At 37.8% G+C, this 26487-nt stretch overlaps 1 protein-coding gene across 2 annotated transcripts; it reads left to right on the forward strand.

The window, feature by feature from the left end:
- The first annotated feature begins 8493 nt into the window (after positions 1–8493).
- On the forward strand, positions 8494–26347 carry Ivns1abp (influenza virus NS1A binding protein). 2 transcript variants are annotated; one of them, XM_046462667.2, is made up of 15 exons: positions 8494–8626; positions 13620–13845; positions 14898–15026; positions 15249–15418; positions 15559–15634; positions 17087–17260; positions 17565–17690; positions 19060–19188; positions 22698–22827; positions 23058–23282; positions 23796–23917; positions 24010–24136; positions 24223–24354; positions 24463–24636; positions 25803–26347. In XM_046462667.2, exons 3-15 carry the CDS (start codon positions 14916–14918, stop codon positions 26054–26056), a joined length of 1950 nt encoding a protein of 649 aa, XP_046318623.1. In that variant the 5' UTR covers positions 8494–8626; positions 13620–13845; positions 14898–14915; the 3' UTR covers positions 26057–26347. The 2 variants fall into 2 exon arrangements, with proteins under 2 accessions (XP_046318623.1, XP_046318624.1); XM_046462668.2 differs by lacking the exon at positions 8494–8626 and having other exon boundaries at positions 13480–13845; positions 19060–19167.
- The last annotated feature ends 140 nt before the right edge of the window (positions 26348–26487 follow it).

A 26487-nucleotide genomic window follows, 5' to 3' on the forward strand; every position in this document is an offset into this window, starting at 1 on the left:
ATAATCACACTACAAAAACTCAAGCAAAAGTCATTTTCTTTATATCTACATGTCTTTAAAGCATAAAACAATACAAATTATGCATAATTCAGTCCCCATTTCATTCAATGTAGAGATGGTGCTTAGGATCTTTACATACCTGACTCAGAGTAAGAACTGGGGATGTGAAGATGAATAGAGTGATATTTGTCAAATGGGAAAAAGACAAGTGAACTGATACTTCCAATATTAAGTGATTAATGCTTCAACGAGGGGAGATGTCCCAGGGTGCCATGTGAGTTCAGGGGAGGGACATCCCACCCAGACTGAGTGAGTCAATGACAGCTGCCGGAAGGAACTGAACTCTACACTGAGGACTGGAGGAAAAGGAGGACTTAACTAGGTGAGGATGCTTTACTAAGTATAAGTGGTATGTCCATAAGGCATAGTGTATTAAAAACGAGGGGATTTGATGTGGCTGAAGAGGAATATGAGGATGAGATTTGCTAGAGCAAGATCTTACTTCATAGCATAGATACACACAGGGAAGAAATTCACACTATGATTCAAGTCATAGGAGTCTCCTGTTTTCTAGAAAAGTCAGAGAGGGTAAAAGGATTAATTTTGTTATAGAAAAAAATTTTAATAAAAGAATCTGAGAAATTGCTATATAGTAACAATGTCCATCAGCTTTCCATTACAGTCACAAAATATCTGAAATAATCAACTTGAAAATGAAAAAGGTTTATTTTGACTCACAGTTTTAGAGGTTTCAGTCCATGGTTAGTTAGTTGGTTCCATTGCTTTGGGGCCTGCGGTAAGGCAGTATATTAGGGAGAGAGTGAGTGGCAGACAAAGGTACTCACCTGATAGCAGCCAGGAAAGAAAGAAAAAAAGAAGATAAGGAAAGAGCTGGGTTCCCACTATTCCCTTCAAGGATGTCCAATGACCTGATCTTTCATTAGGTCTCATCTCTTAAGGGTTCTAATATCTCCTAATAGTGCCAACCTATGGACCAAGTCTTTAACACACAGGCCTTTGGGGGTCCATTCTAGACCAAAATTATTGCAATGATACCTTTCCTAAACCCATCAGCTCATTTGGAAGAAGTATAGGCTGCAGGTACTCTTTCATTTGCATACACACATTCTTAAAAAATGTATACATTTCAATATGAGTGTTCTAACGTTTTAATAATTTGTGTTTAATTCTTTGCACCAGGTTAAGTATAATACATAAAGAAATGACCTTGCTTCTTTAAGGGTTTTAAACTTTGTATAACTGGCTTTTCTTATGTAGACTCTTGAAGAAGTTCAAGCTAATTAATTATAAGATATGTTTATATCGTTATCCTTTTGGGTAAGAGATCAACACATTTTAAACATAGTGTGATGGTAAAAATTGGTGCAATACTAAGAAATTATCTAGAAATTCTATGCAGTGACAATGTGATCAATTAATGAATTAGGTCAATTAATTATTGCCTAATTTTTCAGTAGGCGAGTCTGTACCTTTTAAAAATGTATATGAATTAAAAGACTTTTCTCTCTAGTTTGTATACAGATTTTATATACATAAATTCAATCCAGATACAGTAAAAACAATAAAAGTTTTATGATTCAGCAGATCTTAAAATTATTTAAGACACCTTAAGTTATTGAAGAAAGCATTTTAAAATTTAACAGGCTCTCTTTAATAGTAAAGAAAATGTTAGTACTTTGCAGAGAGGAGAAAATATTCCTATTCCAGGGACATAAAGAAAATCAATTCCAGGTAGCATTGGAGGTACACACTTGTAATCCCAGCTACACTGGAGGCTGAGGAAGGAGAATTTCAAGTTTGAGGCCAGCCTGGGCAATTTAGTGAGACCCTGTCTCAAAATTAAAAAGAAAAAATGGCTGGGGATGTAGAATACATTTATCTAATGTGTGTGAGACCTTGGTATAATCCCTGGTACAAAGAAGGAAGGAAAGATGGGAAAAATCACTTTTAAAACTTCAAGTAGTCTACTTTTTAGAAGTCAAAAATTATGTGCACAAACATTAGACTCAGAGCTCTGATTAAATACAAAATAAACTGTGGTCTTTCTCCCCCTAGAGCTAAGCACAAAGCATAATAGGTTACCCTTCCATTCCTACAGCAGTATGGATTTCCATGCTCTCACCTTGAACAGAAACTACTGGGCTGGGGATATAAGTCAGTTGTTAGAATGCTTGCCTTGCATGCACATGGCTCTAGGCTCAACCCCCAGCACCAAAACAAAACAACAACAACAACAACAACAACAACAAAAAACCCGAAACTAGAAGGAGAGAGGAGAGAGGAGTTGAGGCTCCTATATCCCCCTTCAGTATACTTAAACCTCATTGGGAGACAAAATTAGCCAAGAAGATCAAACTTGTTCTAATTTTCTTGAGGTACTTTTATACCCTGTGGTATGTGATATGCCTCAGTATCAGCCTCCTTTATCATTTTTGTAGCCTTCTGTGGCTCTGGTTTTCATCACTACTTATCTTCATTATTTAGAAACATCAATTTCATAGAAAGAGCTATAAGAAGCACCTGTGATTTTTAACATTCATTCAACATGTCTAAATGTCCGAAGGCAGAGGAATATGAGGGTCTGGGTTGCTGCTAAGTACTTTGAAGATTTTGATCACTCAGTTCTAGGTTTGCAAATATGTAAGTACTGTGGTGGATTAAGTTTCAAATAAATTTTACAAGTGATATGTCAGCATTCAGAAAGATGGAAGAATGGAAGAACATATATATATATATATATATATATATATATATATATACATATATGGAGAGAGAGAGAGAGAGAGAGAGGAACTGGGGGAAGTCTTAAAGTAGATATTTACTTATTATCCACTATGTGCCAAGTATACAATTCTGTTTTATTGTTCCCAAGAGATCTGTCTTAGGTAGTGGAGTAAGAGGGCCAGGTTTTTCAATTAGGCCTTCAAATCTAGCAATCTTTCCATTACACTAGCCTTCTTCTTGGAAGTGGTAAAGTGCGAAGTGGGTCTTAAAGGACACATTGGAGGGCTATGGCTGTGGCTCAGTGGCAGAGCACTTGCCTAGCATGTGTGAGGCACTGGATTATATCCTTAGCACCAAACACAAAAATAAATAAAATAAAGGCATGCTGTCCATCTGCAGCTACCAAAAAAAAAGGGGGGGGGACACATAGGCGTATGTTGATGAAAAGGTGTTAGTGTTGAAGGGAAAAAGGGTATCTCAGGCATGGTGACCCTTTAAGGAGTGCTGGTAGTATATTTTGTAATCATAATTCTTCTTTCACATTTTTCTCTGTTGAGATATTAGGGATGACTGACAAATAACACATTTCACTTGATAATTCCATCCCCAGGAGCCCAGTTTTGGAGAAGCATGGCAAGAGACACTACTCTCAAGGAATAGGAACCATTAGATAACAGCTCTATGTTTGTCTTCAGTAGTCAGAAAACTCAGTTCACTACGATCTTATAAAATTTCATAATTTTCTCATTTTACTTCATTCATGATAGAAGTAGGGAGAACTGATGTTACAACCCAACTGTGCTGTCCTTTCTACTTTTTTCTTTGGAGTAGTCTCTTGACTTCACATGTCGAGTGATCAGTTTACACTAGCAACAGTTGGCTGGCTAGTCCAATGGAACTGTATCACGTAACTTTCATTCATTAGGTATCAAGTTTTGGATGTGATTACAATAGAAGATTTCTTTCTGGATTGAACTGTATGGACTGTACCATGTTCATATGCTTGATTTTAGTGACATTAAAACCCAGCTAATATGAGGGCTGTTACTCCATGCCTTACTTATGCTCAGCGATCAGGTTGATTAAAAAAGAAATGTTTTGGATAAAGGCTTTCAGAAAGGGGTTGCACATTAGAGTTCAAGGGCTGAATATAAGGCTCATGGCCACACATCAAAGAGGCAGCAGACTGGAAAGTTATACAATGTCCCAGGAAGAATATTTGAATGACATGAGAAGTTTTGTTTTTTTTTTTTTTGGTTGTGGTTCTTTTTAGATGTACATGACAGCAGAGTGTATTTTGACATATCACACATACGTGAAATATGGTCATGTATTCAGAGAGGTTTTAATCCCTAAGAAACTGTTGAGAAACTATTAGGAAATCCCCTGTGTTGGAAGAGGATGTTTGAATTATTCTCAAAACCTTTGGTAGTAATGACTTTAGAAAAGCTAGTAAAAGGTGATCAATAAAATGGTCTTCTTGGATAATAGTGAAGATAATTTGGGACTAAGTATTCTGAAGAATTTTATAATTTTTGGATTTTTAGAAAAAGTCCACTGAACAGTTTGCTTGAGTTGAATGAAAAGTCTATGGAAGTTTTATGGGGAAAACAGGAGATTTTTTTCTAACAGGGAATACTCATTAAGAGAACTACCTTTTTGAGATGCATCAAGTTCTCAATTTGGTATGCACTGCAATACATAACAATTTCCAGTGACCTACTTTAGTGGAAGTATGGACATTTTAAGATTTTTCCCTGGGCTTGTTATGCCTTTTATGACACCATCATTTTCTAATTTCTGCTCTTAAGACTCCATTAATGTACCCTAACACTAGTTTCAAATGCCAAAAAGAAAGAAGAGAAAGAAATTGAGAAAAGTGCAGCATTAATTGCAAGGGATGAGAAAAATACAGGAAACAAACAAGCCAGTCACTGGAGAAACCAGTGAATAGGAGGCAGCAAAGGATCATTTTGCCAAGCCATAGATTGGCAACAGTTTTCATTAGGCAAAAGACATCCAGAAAATGTACACAGTTAATAAAAAATAATGTCAGACAGCAGTTAAAAGATATAAACAAGATTCCAATTTAATGTTGACTATGACTTATAAATTGTCTGAATTGCTAAGTAGTAATATTTAATTAAATCCATTTATCATAACTACCATGACTAGTAAATTAGAGAGGTGGACTAATACCTGGGGAGAAATGGAGCATGTTCCTATACCCAGAGCTTTTGTATCCGCAGTGGTTTTGCAAACTTTAGTTTGGATACAAGTTGCTGGGATGCTTATCGAAATGTAGATTTCTAGGCTCCTTTCCCAGATATTCTGACTTAGCAGTTCTGGTGCAGCGTTTCTCAATTTGGGGCACTATAAATGTTGTGGGTGGAAATTTTGTGTGTATGTGGGAGACTGTCCGGTGTACTGCAGGACATTTAGTAGCATTCCAGGTCTAGTAGATACCAGAAGCACCCCCTCCCTATTTGTATTTCCAGGCATTGCCAAAAATTCCCTAGTGGCAAAATAACTCCTTCTTTGAACACTAGTAGTCTAGGGTAAAAGCCTAGGGACTTGTATGTCTAGTAAGAACATCCAAGGTGATTTCTAACAAATGTGGTCAGTGGACCACCCTTGACAGAAACTAAACTACAGTATTATGGGTTGAATTTTGTTCCCCTCCATTTCCAACTCACATACTGAAGACATAACTCCCAGTGCCTCAAAATAGGACTTCATTTGGAAACAAAGCAGTTGTAGATTTAGTTAAAATGAGTAGGGGTCCACTTACTCCAATGACTGGTATTCTTTAAAAAAGGGAAAATCTGGACAACAGACATAGCCCCAGAGAAAACATCATATAAAGTCTGATGTTATGATTGGGCACAATAGGGCATGCCTGTAATCCCAGGTACTAGTGAGGCTAAGGCAGGATGGCAAGTTTGAGGCCAGCCACAGCAACTTAGTGAGATCTGTCTTAAAAATAAAAAGGGCTGAGGATGGGTCTCAATGGTAAAGTGCTCTGGGTTCAATCCCTAGAAAAAAGAAAAGATTGGAATTCTGCTACCACAAACCAAGGAACTACCAGAAGCTAAGAGAATAACCTGGAACAGATCCTTGCCTAGAGCCTTTAGAGGAAGCATGGCCCTGCCAACACCTTGATCTCAGGCTTTTAGTCTCCAGAGCTATGGGACAACAAATTACTGTTGTTTAAGACACTTGGTTTGTGGTACTTTGTTACAGCAGTTCTAGGAAATAAATACCCTAAAAATAAACAAAACAAAACGTTAAGAGGTTAGTAAAGGAACAATATTTGAAGCAGAATCAGGGAGGAAAATGAAAAGATGGCAGATCGGCACCACCTAACATCAAGTAGGTACTCATGAAATTAAAACTTTTTATTTTTATTAAGCACACTCCAAATATGCCTTATCTAATACAAGTGCTTAGGAAAAAAATTTTTCAATGCTGGGGACCAAACTCAGGTCCTTGTGAATACTAGGCTAGTACTTTACCACTGAACTATATCCCAAAGCTTGACAGCAAATGAAATTGGGGATGGGTTGTGGCTCAGTGGTAGAGCCTAACACATGTGAGGCACTGGGTTTGATCCTTAGCACCACATAAAAAAATAAATAAGTAAAAGAAAGGTATTGTGTCCATTTACAACTTTAAAAAAAAAGACAAATTAAGTAGAGGAAAGAACAAAGGGAAAGGGAAGGTACTAGGAGATTATTCAAATTATATGTGTGTATGGATGTGGCATAATGAATCCCACTATTATGTATAATTACAATGCAAAAGTAAAATATAAGAGTTCATATGATACAGTGGACTAATTGTTAATAAATATTTTTGTAAGAAAAATAGATAAATCTGAAATTATTTATGTGCCATTTTCAAGTTTTAGCAGGTATGTAGTAATAAGATAGACTGAGTTACCTGAAAGACAAGTACAAAACATAAATTATGCCATTATTCATAGGAAGGTAATATGTAAAGGCAAAAATACACTGACTATAATCACACTGTAGCTTTAAGAAAAGTGTTGACTGTTTCAGGTCACAAAGGCACTATTTAGAGTACAGCAAGTGCGACCATGTGTCCAGCAGGCCACACAGTCATGTGCTTATCCAAAGAGGGCAATTCATATCCTCTTAGTGCAAGGAAGAAAACTATGTTATTAAAGAAGCTTAAAGGTTATGTACCCTAATAATTTCATTTGCAAAAAAGTGAACACTGATGCCAGTTATTATCAGCAAGACAAAACAAGAGCCCATAGCACATATCAGGCTTCTTTAAGAAAAATATAAAAATCATATTAATAGGCATCTTAGTTCCTGTTTCCTCTTCCAATTGGAAAAAGAGAAAAGGAAACAAGTCTTCTTGCGTCAAGATTTTATTATAAAAATGTGTAAAACGTCTATCGCAGGTGAAGGCACCCAGATTTATTTTTCCTGTCCCCATAAGCATAAACTACATATTTAATGGTAAAGAATGGTAGGAAGTATTAACAAAGAGTTCCTAGAAATGGCTACAAATTAAGCTGAGCGATCAAATACAAAATCATGTCTAGACTGCTGTAGTGCTCTCCACAAATCGGCATAAACTAACACGACATTAAACTAGAAGAACCCAATCCCTCACCTTCAATCAAGGAAACTTTCCCGAGTGCCCCTCAGAGTCATAGGAAGTTGATGTCAGAGCACAGCTTAAAACGTTTCACGGTAACAGATTTGACTTCTGTCTGCGGGTGGGGTGGGGGGGATAGGGGTGCTCCTAGCCTAAAAGGCCCTGGGAGGTTAGGAAAGGGACTACCTATTCTCAAGGCTGTTTTCCGAAAGAGGGCAAGACCAGTACAGAACTGACTCTTTCAGTAAAGAGCTGAGGCTTTCAGAGGAGAAACCCAGGGAAAAATTAGAGAAGTAAACAGGTTTTTACAGCACACGGATAATATTATGCCCCTCCAATAGTTTTTTCGAAGTTACAGTATCCTCTCACTCAAAGCAGACCAAACGAAGGCTCTCTTCTCAGAGAGCCTCTCTTCCCCCCGCACCCCGACTCCCCTCCATCCCGAAGGCATGGACTAGTGCCCAAGCACTGCTGAAGTCCACTGCGGGCAAATCCAGTCTAGGGCGGTTGCCTAAAAGTCAGGCTGACGCCGAGAAATCTAATCGCCCACGTCTGCTCTCTCGGGCTATTGTGCCTCTAGGGGAAGGCAGAACAGGTGAGCATGGCAGGGGAGAACCAGTTCCCAGACAGTCCGAAAACCATGAGGTGAGGGTGCGGGGCGAGGAAGGGCGGGAATGCTGCACGGCCCCCCTCCCGGAGATCACCTTGCGCTGACCTAGATGAGTTGAGCTGCGAAGGAAGGAGCCCCCGCCTGCGAAGGAGGAAGGCGGGGCGGAGGAAAGCGGGGCCTCGGGTGGGGGCGGGGCCTAGACCGGGATCTTTCTGGAGCTGGCCTGTGATTCGCGGATGGATTCTAGCCGGAAGCGGGTGGGGAGGTGTCTGCGGCTGCGGCAGCGCACGTGGTGACGTGCGAGGGGGTGCGGCGCGGGAGGGCAGCCGGCGGCGGCGGCGGCGGCAGTGTCTCCGGGACTCGCGTGGAGGTCGGTCACTCTGAGTCAGTCGCTGCGCTGTTTCTCCGCCTGCTGCTTCAGCGCGGCTGTACCAGCGAGCGAGCTCGTTGTTGGGAGTCGTTCGCGGCGCTGCCTCTTTCTCGTAGCCGCCGCGGACTGGCTGCTCGTTCTTTCGCTCGATTGCTGCCCCTCTCCGCTGCCTCGAGGCGCTTCCCGTTGGGCCAGTTCCCTCCCGCTTCCTCCTGCTCCCCATCGAAGCTCTAGAGATGAATTTTTCCATCTCTTTAGAGATGAACCAGGTAACACGCTCTGGTCCTACCGGCGGCGGAGGAGGCAGTGGGCGCGGCCGGGATCCGAGGGGAGGGGATGGCGCGGGCGGCCGGGAGGGTAGTGGGAGGTGCGGAACGTTGTCCTGGTCTCGGGGTGGGCCGCCTCTGCCGCCGGACTCTAGGAAAAGCGGGCGGCGCGCGGACTTTCGCTCCTGGTGCTGTCATGGTTGCCAGGTCGCATTGGCGGCCCAGGGCGAGCGCCGACCGCTCCTCAGGGCAGCTCGGGGTCCTTGTGTAAGCCAGGGAGTGGCGGCGGGAAAGAGAAGCTTTCGCTGGAGGGGTCATTGGGGTTTGGGGCAGGGCGCCACAGGGCGGGACTGACTACCCGCCGAAAGAAGAGCGCGGGAAGCTGCGATTTCGCTGTCAGGAACGGTCGCCTAGCACAGGGTATGGGCGCCAGTCTCTGAGACGAACTGGGGCCCGGCGCGTGTGGGCAGGGAACCGGTCTCCAGTCGCGTAGGTTCTGGGACCTGGAGTGTGGTGGCACGAAGACCCCGATCGCCGTGGGCCGCGGGGTCCTTTGTTCCCGCTCCACGTTGCCCGCTTTTCTTGCCAAGCGCGGGGAGAAGGGGGCGGGAGGAGCGAGGGAGCGGCTGCCCTGACGTGTCGGCGCTGAATGACTGCGGGGCTGGCCAATCCTGGGCGGGGGTGTGCGGTCGCTGGGCGCCTAGCTTCGCAGCCTTTGGAGTGGGCGCCGGCCTGGCGGCTCTCTGAGTGAGACCCGTGGCTGCGGGATCGGCCACTCACTCGGGAGCGCTGACCACTTTTGTTTTTTGCAAATGAAATGGGTGGAGAGGTTTGCTCCTTTTTCGTCCTGCCAGGCATTTTACAAAGTGTCTCTGTCATATGCTCTGGATAGGAAGTCATCAGACAATATCAGACTGAAAGTTGAACATAGGGAAATTTGAACCACAGATGCTTTAGAAGTACATTTACTTTTTTCTTTACACGTAGTATAGAAATGGTTTGAGATAGCTGACATTTCAAACAATTCATCAAATGGTCCAAAGGGCCACGTGTATAATTTAGTAGCTAGAGGTAAATGGGACTTTACTAACCAGAAACATGGAGTAGTTTTCCTATTTTCTTAATAGATGAAATCTCTAGCTAATTAAGGCACTGCTTTCTATAACCTTTGTTTTAATTTGCAGTTCTAACATCTCCCCTTCCCCCCGTTTTAAATACTTTTTTGGCTGCTTGCTTAAAAATAAGCTGGAGTTGTGTTTTTCTTGCTTGATGGATATTTTAGATGGCAATTGAATGTGGTTTTGCAAGTACATTTTTTTGATTTAAATGTTTTCCTATTAGAGAAATATCCTAATCATTGATACTAGAATGAGGTACCCCTAAAAAATTATTAACTTTTTAGCAGTATGATTATGTACTAAAATCCTGCAGGTAGAGTTTCTTAAAGGTTAGGGATCCTCCTACCTAGTGTAGACGCTGTAAATTGAAGTATTATGAATAGGAGAGTTAGAACCAAAGAAAATCCATGTATATCTTAATTTGTAAATGTCAACTCTCACCTTCTAAATACTTCTAAAGCTAGACCAATATTTTTACACTTTTGAAAGCAACCTGCATGTCCAACAGGTACCTCAGCATTAGAAAGTCCCAGACACTATCCTTCCTTCCTATTTTTCTTTGTGCGGCAAATGAAAAACAAGGTTTTGCTTCATAAATTCTTTTTTAAAAATTACTGATTTTTGGTAATGAGGCCACTACATCCCAGCTAAAATACCTTATATCCTCACTGCCTTAGTTAACTATGCATGGGTGTGCAGAATCCTCCTTTGGTTGCCCTGTGCCCATGTTTTGCCTGTTCCTACAGACAATGCCCCCACTTTTCTACTCTAATGCTTCCTCACTTAAATCCTCCATATGGTCTCCATACTTAGTATTGTTTAAAGCTTGGAATTAGTCTTTTACTTCCTCTTTCACTAGTTACCATATGCATCCTGCAATCTGCAGTTCCATTGAAACCAAAATGGTAAAGTTTCTGGAATGTATGTGCTGTCATACCTTTTCCTCTTTGTTTGAGCTGTTTTCACTGTTTGGTTTGTCTCTATTCTTGGCCTTTTGTAAAGTGTTCAACGCTGAGGAATTGAGTCAACTCCATTGTGTTACAAGCATTCCATTCCAGTTTGTGCCTTGCCATATGTTTGGTACCACAAATATTTGTGTTGTAACCAAAGAATTACAAAAACATGTGTTTAAAAATGTAGAGTTTGGTGAGTTTTGATAATGGTTGCTATTAGTGGTTGTAGAGGTGTCACTAGGAAGCTGTAGCTTCTGGCTTTAAAAAGTGGGCTATGGATATAATTCAATGATGAGAGGTTCAATCCCCACCACTGCGCGCGTGGGGGGTGGGGGGGTATTTTACTTTGTAGTTTGGCTGCCTCAAAAATTGCTTTCACGCCTAAGTAGTTGTAATTTACCTTGAGCTTTTAAGAATGCTTTGAAAATTTGAAATTTGATAAGTTTTATCTTGCTCTTACTGATGGTCAGAATTTGTGCCTGCCTTTTTCACAACTCTTTAAGACTTGTTGAATTTTATGTCACTTAAGCTAATGTTTCTGGGCTGTGGTAACTTCTGAAATTCTGAGTGATACTATACTAAAGTTGTTTAATTATTCATTTATGAGTCTTCTGCCTTCCATTTCTTACACTGGCTGTTCTAAAGAACTAAAATATATTTGATGCTAGTTTTAAGTTTTAAAGTGGATTACCTGAAAGTATATTTTAAATACCCAGCAAAATAATTTTTATGCTCTTTTACGTCTATGGGATAGTTGGGCTTTTGGTCTGGCTTTTCAAAAAAAATTAATCTTCCCCATTTTTTTCCTGCAAGTTATTATTGTGCTTCAGTTTTATAGACCAAATAGGATCTAAAAATTTCATGAAGAGTTTAAAACTCTTGGTTTGCCCAAGTTTATTTTAATGAAAGTGAACATGAACTTTCAAAAACAAGTTTGCATTAATTTACATGTCATCTGGACTTCAACTAGCTTTTACAATTAAGTAGTGTTGTACTGACGAGAAGAAAATTAAAGAGATGAAGTTCTTGTTAAGACATGGGTCTACGAAAAGTTATATGCCAAGAGTTGCTCTAAAAATTCTGTTTTCTCCTAAAGTTCTGCAGTAATTATAACCATCTACTTGTTTTCTAAAATAAATTTGAGGAGGAACATTCAGTAGTCAAATAATAGATGCCATTTTTATTCTCAGAACAAGACAAGTTTGCAAATATGTGCTGACAAAAAAGTGGTCAAAGTTTAATATATTTGTGAATCTCAACAGTATTTTGGCTTTTCAAAGGATATATTTTATTATTACTTTTCCCCCCTGTTACTGGGCGTTGAACCCAGTGACACTTTACCTCTGAGCTACATCTCTAGTCCTTTTCATTTTATTTGGAGACAGGGTCTCACTAAGTTGCCCAGGCTGGTCTCAAATTTATGATCTACCTGCCTTAGCCTCCTGAGTCACTGGGATTACAGGTGTGTACCATCTCACTTGGCTAAAGGATATAGTTTTATCACATAATTTGCACGGCAGGGGCTGGGTATGTCTTGGTGGTAGAGTGCTTGCCTAACATGGGTGAAGCCCTGCGTATTTGGAAAACATCTGTTAAAACTAGTTTTTAGGCTGAGGCTATAGCCAATCTAGATGAAAGCATAAAAGCAGAAGAAATTAATATTGCCTAATGGTATGATACAGATTTAACAAAGCAGTAAGCATTGAGCCTTAACAGGAGTCCCAGACTGCATTGGAATTCTTGGGTTTCCTTGAAATGAAACCTAAGTTATGGAAAAACCAGTTAGGGCATATGGAATCAAGCTCACTTACAGAATGTGCACAAATTAAAACTAATACAATAAGTTTGTTGAATTAGAACTGACTGGCCTTCATTGGAGTCCTGGGGCAAGTGATTCATTTAGACATAATTGTTAGATTTCAAATTGTGGATTTGATATATAAAGCAAAGCAATTTTAAAATGTCCAATTTTTGAAGTATGCACATATTTCACATAATTACTTAGTTCAGTTGATTTTTTTAAATGTCATAAGAAGTTGATACTAATAATTGATGACATGTGAAAGCGAAGGGGGGAGAGTAAAGTAGGAGGACTGATTGCCTTGATTTGGTTATTTCATTAGAATTTTATTACTATATGTGAGAAAAATCATCACCCAAATCACAGACATGAATACTTTTTGTTTATCTAGTTTATTTCAACAAATTACTCATCTTTATGTTGAGGTTTTAGGCTAGTTATGGGGAGAGATTGGATAAATACAAAAGAGACAAAATGGAAACTTTGGTTTTAGTTGGGTCTTGAATCAAGGAAGACAAGCTTGTACCTAGAAGCAGAGCACAGGACAGACAAGCCGGAAGCCCACATGTAACCTTTCAGAAGAGGGTTCTGTATGTGGGAGATGGGAGAAATTACTTGTCAGATGTGGAGATTTGGCAGAGACTGGCCAAAAGATTTCATCTGGCAAAGGTATTCTACCAGAATTCTAGGTAGGAAAAAAAAAGAAAACTTGAACAAAAGTACAGAGGCCAGGATATTCAAAGCACATTTGGGAGAACAGCATATCAAGTTTGTAACAATTATATAGAACAGATATCTCATGTTTGCATATTAGTTGGAATTTAATAATAAAGAGAGTTAAGGAATATTTATATTATTAAATTGGGTATACAAGTCAACTTAATACAAGTTGATATACAACACGATGAGACTCAAACAATGAAACATTATCTCCTGCCTTCTGGGGAAGGATTTTTTTTAAGATCATGTGAGTAGTTGCAAGTTATGTGAAAAGTGTTTATGTGTAATTGTAAGCATTTTTTATGTAGTATGAAAACTGTTGCCATTTACTTTAAAATCTCTTAAAGATCATTTGCAGGCTTTGATCATTCTGAGTGTCTAACTTAATTTTGTCATTGTTTCAGATTATGATGCATCTTTGTCACAGAAGAAATTCGTGTCTATAGCTTTTAAGGACTTGATTACATCATTTTCAAGCCTGATAGTTTTGGAACCACCATTAGAGCTTAAGACACATCTACCTTTACTTCAGCTACCTGTCTTCATACCTTGACTAAGTGCTTCATTTCATCACTCCTTTGCCTTTGGATTATTTGCATTCCCAGTAATACATTTCTTCCAGTATAGTAGGTAAGTGAATATCCACTGTCTAATCCAGCATTGATCCAGTGTTAGGACTAGGAATGCAACTCAGCAGCAGAGTACTTGCCTAATATATATGAGGTTGGATCCCCATTACATCCCCTGCCCAAAAAGGGCACAGTGTTTTTCTAAAGACTGTGCTGAATACAGTAGCAGCCTTTCACAATGTTTAAAAGGCAGAGAAGTCAGTAACCTTTGAGTGAAAAAGCATTTTTTGTATTTTTCCTTTCTATAAACTAAGTTACCTCAAACTGGGATCTCCTATTACTACTTTTTAATGATATATTTTGTGTAATCATTAGTTGTTTATAAGCGAAATGTAAAAATGTTTGAAGAACGTAAGTTTCAATTACGTAATATTAGGAAATAAGTTCTTTAGAATACGTGAAAAGGGGAGCATAAAGTTCCTCTTTTTAAATCTCACTACTTTCTACACTTTAAAACATTTGGAGGAAAAAAAAATCATCTGGCAGATAGGGAACCAAGACTTTTAATTGTGTTATGGGAACAGAGGAAGAAGGCTGTTATTTCCCATTTAAATTTTGATTATACATAATTTTTAGGAGTAATCTCCAATTGATAGTCCTTAATGGAAACTGAGAAAGTACAGGATTGGGATATATAACAGTTTTTCTCATTTGTGGGTAAAGATATGGCAGCAACACAAATCCCAAGGAAATCTGTATGAGATGGCTATTTCACATTCTTCCAGGCTTTTTTGGTTGCTTATTATGGGCTTGGGCAGCATGGAGTTTGATTTTCTTCCCCTCTGAATGAATATGCTAATAGGCATGGAAACCTGGCTCATGCTTCTGAGATACCCACTGCTGTATGAATCCTTAAAGATCTGTGATCAGAGTATGGGGGTATAAAAACTTGGGTATTCAGTACCGATGTTGTTTTAACCAAGCTTTTTGTGTAATAAAATTTTTACATGTTGCTGATGGGATGGAATTTTGAGAAAGGCACCACATTAATATGATTTTTTTAAAAACCATTTCTTGCAAAAAAGGTAACTTAGTTTTCTTTCTGGTGTTTAGCCAAATTTATAAGGAAAAATGATTCCCAATGGATATTTGATGTTTGAAGATGAAAATTTTATTGAGTCTTCTGTTGCCAAATTAAATGCCCTGAGGAAAAGTGGCCAGTTCTGTGATGTTCGACTTCAGGTATTTAAATTATTTGGAAACTTGTAGAATTAAATCTTTTAGTAAAAGGTGTTAAATTCTTGGATTTGCTTTGTTTTTTTCCCCCATAGTCATTTAATGAAATGACTTTTTAAAAGAATGCTTTACCTAAAATGTACGATAAAGGAGGCTGGAGTGTTTGGTAATTATCTAGAGAAGTACATAAGTCACAATACTTCTAATTTTAATTTTTCATAATTTCAGGTCTGTGGTCATGAGATGTTAGCACACAGAGCAGTACTAGCTTGTTGCAGTCCCTATTTATTTGAAATCTTTAATAGTGATAGTGATCCTCATGGAGTTTCTCATGTTAAATTTGATGATCTCAATCCAGAAGCTGTTGAAGTCTTGTTGAATTATGCCTACACTGCTCAGTAAGTACTTTAAGCCATATAATTAGGCAATATCATCATAAAATTCCAAGTCTCTCTAGATCTGTTCAAGTAAATAGTCTGTTTTAAGGCCTTGGTATCATACATATAAAGAGCTTGTTTTTTGTTTCTTTTTTAAATAGGTTGAAAGCTGATAAGGAATTGGTGAAAGATGTTTATTCTGCAGCAAAAAAGCTGAAGATGGACCGAGTAAAGCAGGTAGAATATCAGAAGTAAATATATAAAAGGGTTACTATTACTAGAGAGTTTGTATAATCAGAATGTAGAAATTATCATAAAACATTTTTTTAGTTTCAGAAACTTGAAAATGCCCTTCTTCCCCAAGAATTGAATATGTTGTTTTAACTAATTTGGGCTAATGTCTTGCTCTTTGAGAGTCTTCTGTGGCATGGTAGATATATTGGTTTCTCCTTTTTTAATGATTTTTTTTTTCCATCTGATGTTATTTCCAAATGCACTTTTAGAAAACCAAAACACTTTCTTTAGGGTTGACATATGGATATTAGGAAATTCAGTGATACAGTACATCTAGTCTGGGGGTCAATTTATTTTTTGGCAGCATTCATTAAGTAGCACAATTACACACTGACTAATATACTACTGACTACTGTAAGGTAGTAGTACTACCACTGACTACTATAAGGTAACTAACTCAAAACCACAAAACTAGCTCTCCCACAGCTGCATGGACTTAGGCCTTTTGGGCTGATCTCACTTTTAGAAAACTGTATTGCCATCCTAGAGCTGTGCCAGTGAAATGTGCTAAGAAGTTGAAGAGGTATATTGCAGTCTCTGATAGCATGAGTTAAAATATTCATCTGTTTTTCCCAAGAGTAAGCATATAATTCATACTTTTAGTTCTGTTTTTCTATACATCTTGGTTCCTCTTTAAAAGTATTCTGCCTAGAATTTAATGCCTGTTAGAAGTGCTTAATAATTTATAGGGGAAAAAGGCATTTAATTCTCTTAATACAAGTCAGTAAACTGCAGGCCACAATCCAGGCCCCTGTTTTTACAAAGTTTTATTAGAACACCGCCACACTCATTCATTTACATAGGATCTACAACTGTCATACAGCTGTGGTGACAGGTTTGAGTAATTATGATAGACAATATGGCCAGAAGACTAAAATACTATCTGGCCATATTTTGCTTCTTCTAATGCCACTTCTCTATTCAAAAATTCTGTGATTTATAGCACATATTACTAAGTTTAGCATTCTAGATACTCCCAATTTAGTTGCTGTTTTTCCAAAACTATTTCCTAATTGTTTTATCTTTTGCTTCAGCCATACTAAATTGTTTGTAGCCTCTTTGCCTACTTTCTACACTCAACATCAACATCATTCATCTCTTTTGTAGAGCAGTTTTGATAGGGCCTTTCATGAAACCTCAGCTAATTATTCTAGTTAAATATTTCTGAACCCTACTTACCTTTTCAATTTGTCACGTCTATCCTTAAAAAACTGCATTGTATGGCATTCTTTGATGTCTGTCAGTTGTATGTGTTGTTCCTACTGTTAAATTTGTTGTATTTTAAGATGGCAATTTTTTATTCTTCTTTATATTTTCACCTAGTATTAACATATTGAATATAGTTTGTAGAATAAATATATAAAAATGTTGGTACTTGTTTATTTTCGTTCGAAGGTCTGTGGTGATTATTTACTGTCTCGGATGGATATTACCAGCTGCATCTCTTACCGAAATTTTGCAAGTTGTATGGGAGACTCCCGTTTGTTAAATAAGGTTGATGCTTATATTCAGGAGCATTTGTTACAAATTTCAGAAGAGGAAGAATTTCTTAAGCTTCCCCGACTAAAGGTAAAGACTACAACATAATAAGGAATTATATACTATCTAGTTCTATTCACAGAATCTTTGTGGATGATTGAAGCAAATGAGTTATAATGGTTATAGAAAACAATAATATATTGAAATTATTATTCTTAGCATTGTAATGAGTTTCCACCTGCCAGTTAGTTTATTTCCTTTGTTTTTTGGTTACTTAGAGTAAATGTATGTAATGCATTTGGGTATCTATGACAACTTCACTATAAAATTGAGGATTAAACTAAAAACTAGCATTTTAATACTTACCAGTGTGTCACTGTTTTTTCATCTCTAGTTGGAGGTAATGCTAGAAGATAATGTTTGCTTGCCCAGCAATGGCAAATTGTATACAAAGGTAATCAACTGGGTGCAGCGTAGCATCTGGGAGAATGGAGACAGTCTGGAAGAGCTGATGGAAGAGGTTAGTTCTAAAGTAAATGGGATTAAACAATTCTTAAAAATTATTTTGCTATAACATGAAGGATTCCCTTTCACTTTTATTTTATAACCATGACCCTAAAGAATTTAAATTTTGCTATAGGTACCCCTAAGCTGAGAAACAGGGGGGGTGTCCAGGTGAGCTGAATGAACTGTTCAGTTTGGTCTTCTGCTTTTCTTTTTTTTTCTTTTTTACAAATTTCTTTGCTTATTATGTGCTGTTAACTTTCTTTAAAGTAGCATGTAATTTGCTTTAGAAATGGGAGGTGGTACTGAAGTTTTCTGTAGATTCTTAATTTTTCTTCACAGGTTTTTGCTTTAAGTTTGACAAGTAGGTAAAGCTTCTAATGGTTGTTCCTCCCCATTGGTTTATCTCCCCATAGGTTTATTAACAAAACTAGGATACCCAAGACTGAAGAAACAAGAAGAAACCTCAAGTGTATTGACACGTAAAGAAGCAGCAGTCCTGCCCCAGTTCTCCTAAGAAAAATCCGCTGTGGGCAGAGAACGATGATGATTTAATGGTGTTTACTCCTTTACAGGATTCTTATCTCTAAAGCTTTGTGTTTTTCAATGGTGTTGTTAATACATAAAGTCACTCATTTAACTTGGGCTACTTTTAAAAAATACATAAGAAAAAAATTGATACAGAAATGGTGGGAATTAAAAATATACAGGTGGAGCAGTGGAGTAACCTTGAGTTTATTGCTCCCCATAAACCTTTCAGGATCAATAAAGGATTACCAAATCTGTTAGTCCTATAAAAATACTGTTGTCATTATGTTCTAAAAAGGCTAACAGTTGATCTTTAAGTTCTGTGATTTCCCACTTATCAGATGCGCTAGCCATATATTTGCATCTGTTAAAAGAGGATAACTACAGCTTGCTTGAATTTTTGCTTTTTTTTTTTTTTTATGTTTTTCTTGACATTACCTACAAGAGAGAAGTATGTTTATACAAATCAGACCATTTATCTTCAAAGGTGTAAACTATTCAATAGTTTTTTGTAAATATGTATATTCTTTAAGAGTCTATAAATTGTACTAGTGCCTTTTTTCTTAATGTAATAGAAGCTATGAAACAAATGAAGATTTCTTTCAAGCCAGTCAAGCCAAGGACTCTTCAGCCAGTATTGGAAGATTTTGTATTTGCTTTTGCTTTTTTGTTTTTGCTTTTTAAATTTTTACCACCATGACATGTATTTTTCTTTACTTCGGAATCCTGCCAGAGTAAGAAGTCAAGAAGCTCAAGAACCACACTGGAGGTTACCTTGAGGCGTTTGTGTAATCTGCATACTAGTGGAGTAGCCATGGTGACAGTAGCCACATGGGTGTTCTGTTGCTGTTTTGCAGGTTCAAACCTTGTACTACTCAGCTGATCACAAGCTGCTTGATGGGAACCTACTAGATGGACAGGCTGAGGTCTTTGGCAGTGATGATGACCACATTCAGTTTGTGCAGGTACACATTGCACAGTCTGAGGTAACCTCAGGTTAAAATTTGGACAATTTTATGAAATACTTAAATTTTCCTTTAATAAAGGAAAGTGAACGAATTTCATTGGTATGACTGGACAGAAACATTTTTGGGAGAAAGGAAGCATATCAGAGTTAGTAGCATTTTTGCCATGTGAAAAGAAGTTAACTCACCATGTTAAAATCCCATTTAGATTTTTTTTTTTCTCATAAAGTAGGATTCACAAGTAGTAAGAAAAAAGCACAGTAAGTTGAAGCAATACAGAAATATTTTGTTTTGGGTAGATTACAAAAATTAGCTGTTTGCAACAGGCATGATTGATAAACCCAATTTTGATAGAGATGTAGGAGGACTCTGAGTTGTTGATGGCTATGAAAGAAATATTGGATGTTTCTTTAATTATTGATGTCTTGTTATTTGAAATTAGAAATGGCATAAACTTAAAAGTGGTCTGTCCTATGTTATTACTTGTTCTAGATGTTTCTTGAGCAAAATGAACTAAAGTAGTATGGTTCTGTTGTACTGATGAAGTTACTTTGCCTTTTATAGAGTCCAGTTTCATTTCCCTCTTCCTTTAGTGGGTAAACACATGCTTGAGAGAGAACATACATTTCAGGTATGAACCATGTAGCTTATGGACATATAAAATACAGAGAAGTACACACTTTTTCCCTCCAGTGCTTGGGATCAAAGCACATGCAGGGCATATATTCTACCACTGAAGTCACATCTTCAGCCCCAAACCTTAAAATGTGACACAGTGAACCAACTGGTATAAACACAGCCCGTATCAAGAGAAAAAGATTTCTAGTATCTTTAGCCTTTATCTACCCCTTCTTAGTCACAATCCTACTCAACCCAAGGATATCATGGCCTAACTTCTGCCGAAATAGATTGAGCAATCTTAGCATTTGCCTATGTTTGAAATTTATACAAATGGTCATACAGTATGTATTTAAAATTTGGCCTTTAACTCAACTTCATATTTATGAAGGATAAGCTAGTAAATAGTCAACCCAGATTAAAGAGTGTTTTCCCTTAAAAATTAGAAGGTAAATGATGGTACAATAACCACACAGGATATTACTAAGTGTTAATTCTGTGGAGGAGGTCTATGGTAATAGTGGCTTAATATCTTTATTTAAATAATTTTGGGGTTTGAGTTGGTGGAGAATTTTGTTAATGTTTGTGCATTTTTAATAAAGGTATTTTATCTATTAACTATAAATATTTTAAGTTACATTTTTAAAGTATGTTTTTCAAAAAGCAGAAGTTGAATGCCCAATAAGTGACAGGCCATGATGTTTGGCATGGGGACCCCAAAATGAAAGAAATAGCTTCTGCTTATAGGACCTCATCAGAGTGGATGTTAAACAATACAGACTTACAAGTTGCACTAAAGGGGAGGTTGTAGTAGAGACAAGAGGTGAGAAACCAGGAATATTTCACAGAGGAGGCAAAATTTGAGCAATCTTAGTATTTGGAGGTATTTATATAGCAGATAGGGGTTAGATAGCAAGTTATCTATGTAAGGATGCTGCTCTTGGAGACTGGTAGCTAAATACTACCTGAATGGGCTTATACTTTATATCCCATAGATATCAAGAAGAATTTATATGAGTAACTGTGGGGATCCTGACACATGTGAATTGTTAGGATGAATAGACATTTTGTAAGGTAGAATGGATGAGAGTTCTTTCTGCAGCTTTCAGGAATAGGAAAAGGAGGTTGAGAAGCAGCCATTAGAAAGGTAAGAATATGATTAGAATTTAATCATGTTATAAAAGCTACATAAGGTAGGAGAAGAAAGTTGAAGGCAGAATAAATTTGTAAACTGTGAAATCCTTCTGTGGGAGGTCATGTAAAATAAGGTGAGGGATAGATACTGTATCAAGGAGTTAACTTGTGTTTCTGAGTTGTTTGTTGTATAACACTAGTCTTCAGTGTTACAGTGCCTTTTTCTTCCACAGTCATTCTGTCAGTTATAGTCCATACATTAGTTTTGCTGCAGTTAATAACACTCATTTGTGATACTTTGGACCCATTCTTCCCAAGAATTGTAATGAGGTTTTTATGTACTTTGTAATTCCAAATAACAGATGAAGTTAGATACACAAACCTTATTTTTTATTCCTAGTATTTCTATACTGTGGCAAATGTCACAGTATAAGAAGAATGGGCCTCATTCTCAGAATTCCTAATCTTAATTTTAGCATATTGTCTTATGTATCATCTGAGGCAGTGTAACCTATTTTCACTTCATGAAAAAGAGATAATATGAATAAAGTATCCAGTAATACCAGGTTGTCTCAGGGGAATTTAATGATGACATTGACATGGTATATTTCTGTATTTGCTCAAAGTAGTCCACATATGCTGTTTACCACACTTGCTGAATGGCCCAGACCTGACTTCTGATAGTGTTTTTTACAGCTTCCAGTAGCTGTCAAATCTTCCTCTATAAGTTGTTATATGATTTTTTGTTTTTACTAGAAACAGAAAGTTCCATTATAAATCTTAACCTATCCATGTGATTGGGCCCTGGGCACCAGAGTAAGTGAATGAGCAGAGTGGGTTAAGTACTGAAGCTGGTACCTGTCAGTTGGCAATTCTCCCAGGGTACTCTTGACTCTTTCAGTTCCAAATGATCATATTCCTTGGAAGTGGCAAAGGCTCATGTAGCTAGCTGGAAGAAAGCCATGGAAAGAAGCTTATATATGAGAATGTATGTGGTTCTTCTTTGAATTGGCAGCTTTGGCCATTTTTCCCTTTGTCGGTGTTCCTGTATATTATACTTTTATGAATATTTGGTTCTTTTAGCATTTCATTTCTGGTTACTACTTTTTAAATTTTTTGTGTTCTGATATGGTATTGTCTAGAGAATCCCACTATATGATACCTATACATAACACCAGCCATAAAGGAAGTACACTTAAGTGTTTCTTATGTTTGCCACTTTTTCCTGTAAAATATTTTGAGAGAGACTGGATGAACCTATGCCTGCTCACTTTTTGCTGGCATTGTATGAAGGATACATTATATACTTTAGTTAGATTTGACAGTTTGTTGGAGATGGGAGGTTAAATATTCTCTCAATTAACTCAATGCCATTTTAAATTTAGAATGTCTTTTGGGAGATTCTGTACTTAATATAAAAAAAAAAATGAGCTTATGTGAATTAGTTTGCTTTTTTTCTTCCTCCCCATCCCCATCCCCGTTGAGGAGATACCATTTCGACACTTGATCTGAAGCATGTGATTTGAAATGTTTGAGTTTTTTCCTGACCAGACCAGTTAGGTATAGTTGTGTCCTTATTAAGTGGAGATACAAGTATGCCTGTAATTTGCGTCGATTTGAAAGTGGTGGTTTGTGTTAGATTTAGTGCGCTCTTAAGTGTCCTATATAAGTGGAAACTATTCAGTGTTTTGGCAGTGTGATATGGAATAGCTCAGTAACAAAGGTACACCAGGTATGGTCTTTGGCTAGGTTTCTGTAGCTACCTTTTGATTTTGCAGAAAAAGCCACCACGTGAGAATGGCCATAAGCAGATAAGTAGCAGTTCCACTGGATGTCTCTCTTCTCCAAATGCTACAGTACAAAGCCCTAAGCATGAGTGGAAAATCGTTGCTTCGGAGAAGACTTCGAGTAAGTATATGACATTGACCAGATTTGTCTTCAGCTTATCTATTTTTAAGGAGTGTTGTCAATTTAATGCTTTTAAATTGACTACCTAAAAATTCAGAACCAGTTAAACTTGGAAAACAGTAGAAAATGTTCCAGTCTGGGCTGGAAACTCTGGAGTCTAATTCAGAATCATGTAGCAATCAAAAGTTACGGATTTCCTCTTTTTTAATGTGGAATTCTTGTGTTTACAGATAACACTTACTTGTGCCTAGCTGTGCTGGATGGTATCTTCTGTGTGATCTTCCTTCATGGTCGAAATAGCCCACAGAGCTCACCAACAAGTACTCCAAAACTAGTCAAGAGTTTAAGCTTTGAGATGCAGCCAGATGAACTAATAGAAAAGCCCATGTCTCCCATGCAGTATGCACGATCTGGTTTGGGTACAGCAGAGATGAATGGCAAACTCATAGCTGCAGGTAAGGCCAAAAGGATTGGTGACTTGACTTTAACCAGGTAAGCCTGTAAGGCATTTTTATTTGCTTGTGGCATGCCTACACATTTTGGGAGTATAGTGTACTTTGTTTCTCCTGCACACTAATAACAAGTAAATACTATTGTTTTGTGAACTGAAACAAGATTAGTATCTTGTTTCAATTTTCCTATGGAGTTTTTTTGTTTTGTTTTGTTTTTCCCCCCACAGTGCTGGGACTTAAACCCAGGGCATGCTAGGCAAGCACTCTACTACTGCACTAGTGAGCCACATGCCCAGTTTCTAATTTAAAAAAAGAAAAAGACAATATAGAGTGGGGCAAATTTTTCCTTTCCCAGTTATATGAATAATTCCATATTCTCAACTAACAGAAGCATTTAGTTAAAATATCAACTAATGGGTCCTTAATATTTCATACTTTTTCTCATTGTGCACAATACTCTAAGCCATTCTGGATTAGAAAGCCTAGCCCAATTTAATCTTGATGTTTCTTTTACAGGTGGCTATAACAGAGAAGAATGTCTTCGAACAGTTGAATGCTACAATCCACATACAGATCATTGGTCCTTCCTTGCTCCCATGAGAACGCCAAGAGCTCGATTTCAAATGGCTGTACTCATGGTAAGCACATGTTGCACAAACAATCCATATTTAGCTTTTTTTTCTCATAACTTCAGAAGGGTAGAAATTTTCATCTCCTACTTTTGGCATAGGGTCAGCTCTATGTGGTAGGTGGATCAAACGGCCACTCAGATGACCTGAGTTGTGGAGAGATGTATGATCCAAACATCGATGACTGGACTCCTGTTCCAGAGTTGAGAACTAATCGTTGTAATGCAGGTAATGATATTTTTCTTCTGAGATAGCCAGTATTTAAATAAGAAAATGAAGTAATAAGTATATAATCATATTTTATACTTTCATAGGAGTGTGTGCTCTCAATGGAAAGTTATACATTGTTGGTGGCTCTGATCCATATGGTCAAAAGGGGCTGAAAAATTGTGATGTATTTGATCCTGTAACAAAGTCATGGACAAGCTGTGCTCCTCTTAACATTCGTAAGTCATTATTTTTTTTTTTTTTTTTAATAAACACATTACCAGTATGTGTAGAATACATAGTTTGGGTAACTGTAGGAGTAATCTTGGTTTGACTTGATTCTATAGGTAGACACCAGTCTGCAGTCTGTGAACTTGGTGGTTATCTGTACATAATTGGAGGTGCAGAGTCTTGGAATTGTCTGAACACAGTAGAACGTTACAATCCTGAGAATAACACCTGGACTTTAATTGCACCCATGAATATAGCGAGGCGAGGAGCTGGGGTAGCTGTTCTTGATGGTAAGTGTCCACATTTGAAGAGGTGAAGGGTAGATACTGGCAAGAGTTTGTTCTAAAATTCCAAGAAAATGTCAACGATAATAACTATATGCTTATAAAAAATTAAGAATTAGAAACAGCCATCTCTTTTAATGCAATGGGAATTGGGCATTTGTCCTTTGGAGACTCAAAATCAGAAGTTCAAAACTTGATATATATTCTATTTTTTCCATTTTGCAGTGCTGGGGATCAAACCCAGGGCTTTGTGCATGCTGGGCAAGCATTCCATCACTGAGCTGTATTCCAGCATTTTATTTTGAGCAGGGTCTCACTAAGTTGCCCAGGCTGGCCTCCAACTTAATCCTCCTGCCTCAGCTTCCAAAATAATTGTGGATTACAGGCATCACCAATCTTTTGATGGGTGTACTCAGTAAAGTTCCAAATCATTTTTACTCCATAAACCATACCCAATAAATGTATCATCCTGGATTTTGAGTTTCCCTTCCTTCAAAGCAGTAATTAACTTGATTTCAAAAGAATGTAAATGCAAATCCCTGTATTTTCCACTCTATACTTCGTTTTATATAGTTGCCTTTTCACATCTCTTTGATTTACTTAATGTCTAATTATATAATCTTAACAATTTAGTAAGCATTGTTTTTGGAACAAAGCTGAATCTTAGTAGCTTATGGCTCCACAGGGAAAAGCTTAAGTGTGTGGACATAGTAGCAAGTATCCTAATGTCCTAGAGCAACTACCATAAAGAATTGTGAGACTTGTACTTGACTTAGATGCTGTAGGTCCCCCCAACCAAGTTTGCCTAAGTTTCATGTGGGAATGCGTTTTTATCCACCTTACTCATTTTGTATCCCTAGCTTCTAGAGAATGCTTATTGCCTTATTATGTAGGCAGTTAATACTTTTTGGCAGAACTAATAGGCATTTCTACTTAAAAACAACTAGTTTCATTTAGTAAGAGACAGACCCAGATAGGCATGTCCCTGTAATCCCAGCTTTCAGGTGGCTGAGATGCAAGGGGTTAAAGCTTTCAGGTGGCTGAGATAGGTCCAGGGGTTAAAGACCAGCCTGGACAACACATTTCAAAAAAAGAAAGAAAACAAAACAGGCCTGGGGGTTTTCTTCATTACTTTAGCCTCTCAGATTTACTCTGTCTAATTTCTCTTCTAGGAAAACTGTTTGTAGGTGGTGGTTTTGATGGTTCTCATGCTATCAGTTGTGTGGAGATGTATGATCCAACTAGAAATGAATGGAAGATGATGGGAAATATGACTTCACCAAGGAGCAATGCTGGGATCACAACTGTAGGGAGTACCATTTATGCAGTGGGAGGATTTGATGGCAATGAATTTTTGAATACAGTCGAAGTCTATAACCTTGAGTCAAATGAGTGGAGCCCTTACACAAAGATTTTCCAGTTTTAACACATTTTAAGACCCTCTCAAACTAACAGGCTTAGTGATGTAATTGTGTTTAGTAGAGGTACACTTGTGAATAAGGAGGGTGGGTGGGTATAGATGTTGCTAACAGCAACACAAAGCTTTTGCATATTGCATATTATTACATGCTGTACATACTTTTTTGTGTTTGGAAAGGAATGCAAAGATGATTTTTTTTGTGTGTATTTTTAAGACTTCTTTGGTTATTTTACTTTTTGGAAATTGATATTGTAAAAGAATAAACCAAGAATTGATTGGGCACATCATTTCAAGAAATCCCCTCTCCTCCACATTTGTTTTGCCAATTTGCACATTAAATGACTCTTCCCTCAAATGTGTATTATGGGGCAAGAGGGGGTAGGGTTTAAAGATGTAGGCAGTTGGGTTTTTTAAGGGCCCTTTTTCAATAACTGGAA

Source organism: Marmota monax, unplaced genomic scaffold, assembly GCF_021218885.2.
Source record: "Marmota monax isolate L192 unplaced genomic scaffold, Marmota_monax_Labrador192_F-V1.1 WCK01_AAM20220418_F8-fsc00250, whole genome shotgun sequence".
Lineage (NCBI taxonomy): Eukaryota > Metazoa > Chordata > Mammalia > Rodentia > Sciuridae > Marmota > Marmota monax.

What these genes read in the sequence shown, in the direction of transcription:
- Ivns1abp (XM_046462667.2), top strand. Translation starts at nt 14,916, where the DNA reads ATGATTCCCAATGGATATTTGATGTTTGAAGATGAAAATTTTATTGAG. An exon ending in AATTATGCCTACACTGCTCA is followed by an intron (nt 15,419 to 15,558) that starts GTAAGTACTTTA and finishes TTTTTTAAATAG; the next exon opens with GTTGAAAGCTGATAAGGAAT. An exon ending in TGCTTCGGAGAAGACTTCGA is followed by an intron (nt 22,828 to 23,057) that starts GTAAGTATATGA and finishes TTGTGTTTACAG; the next exon opens with ATAACACTTACTTGTGCCTA.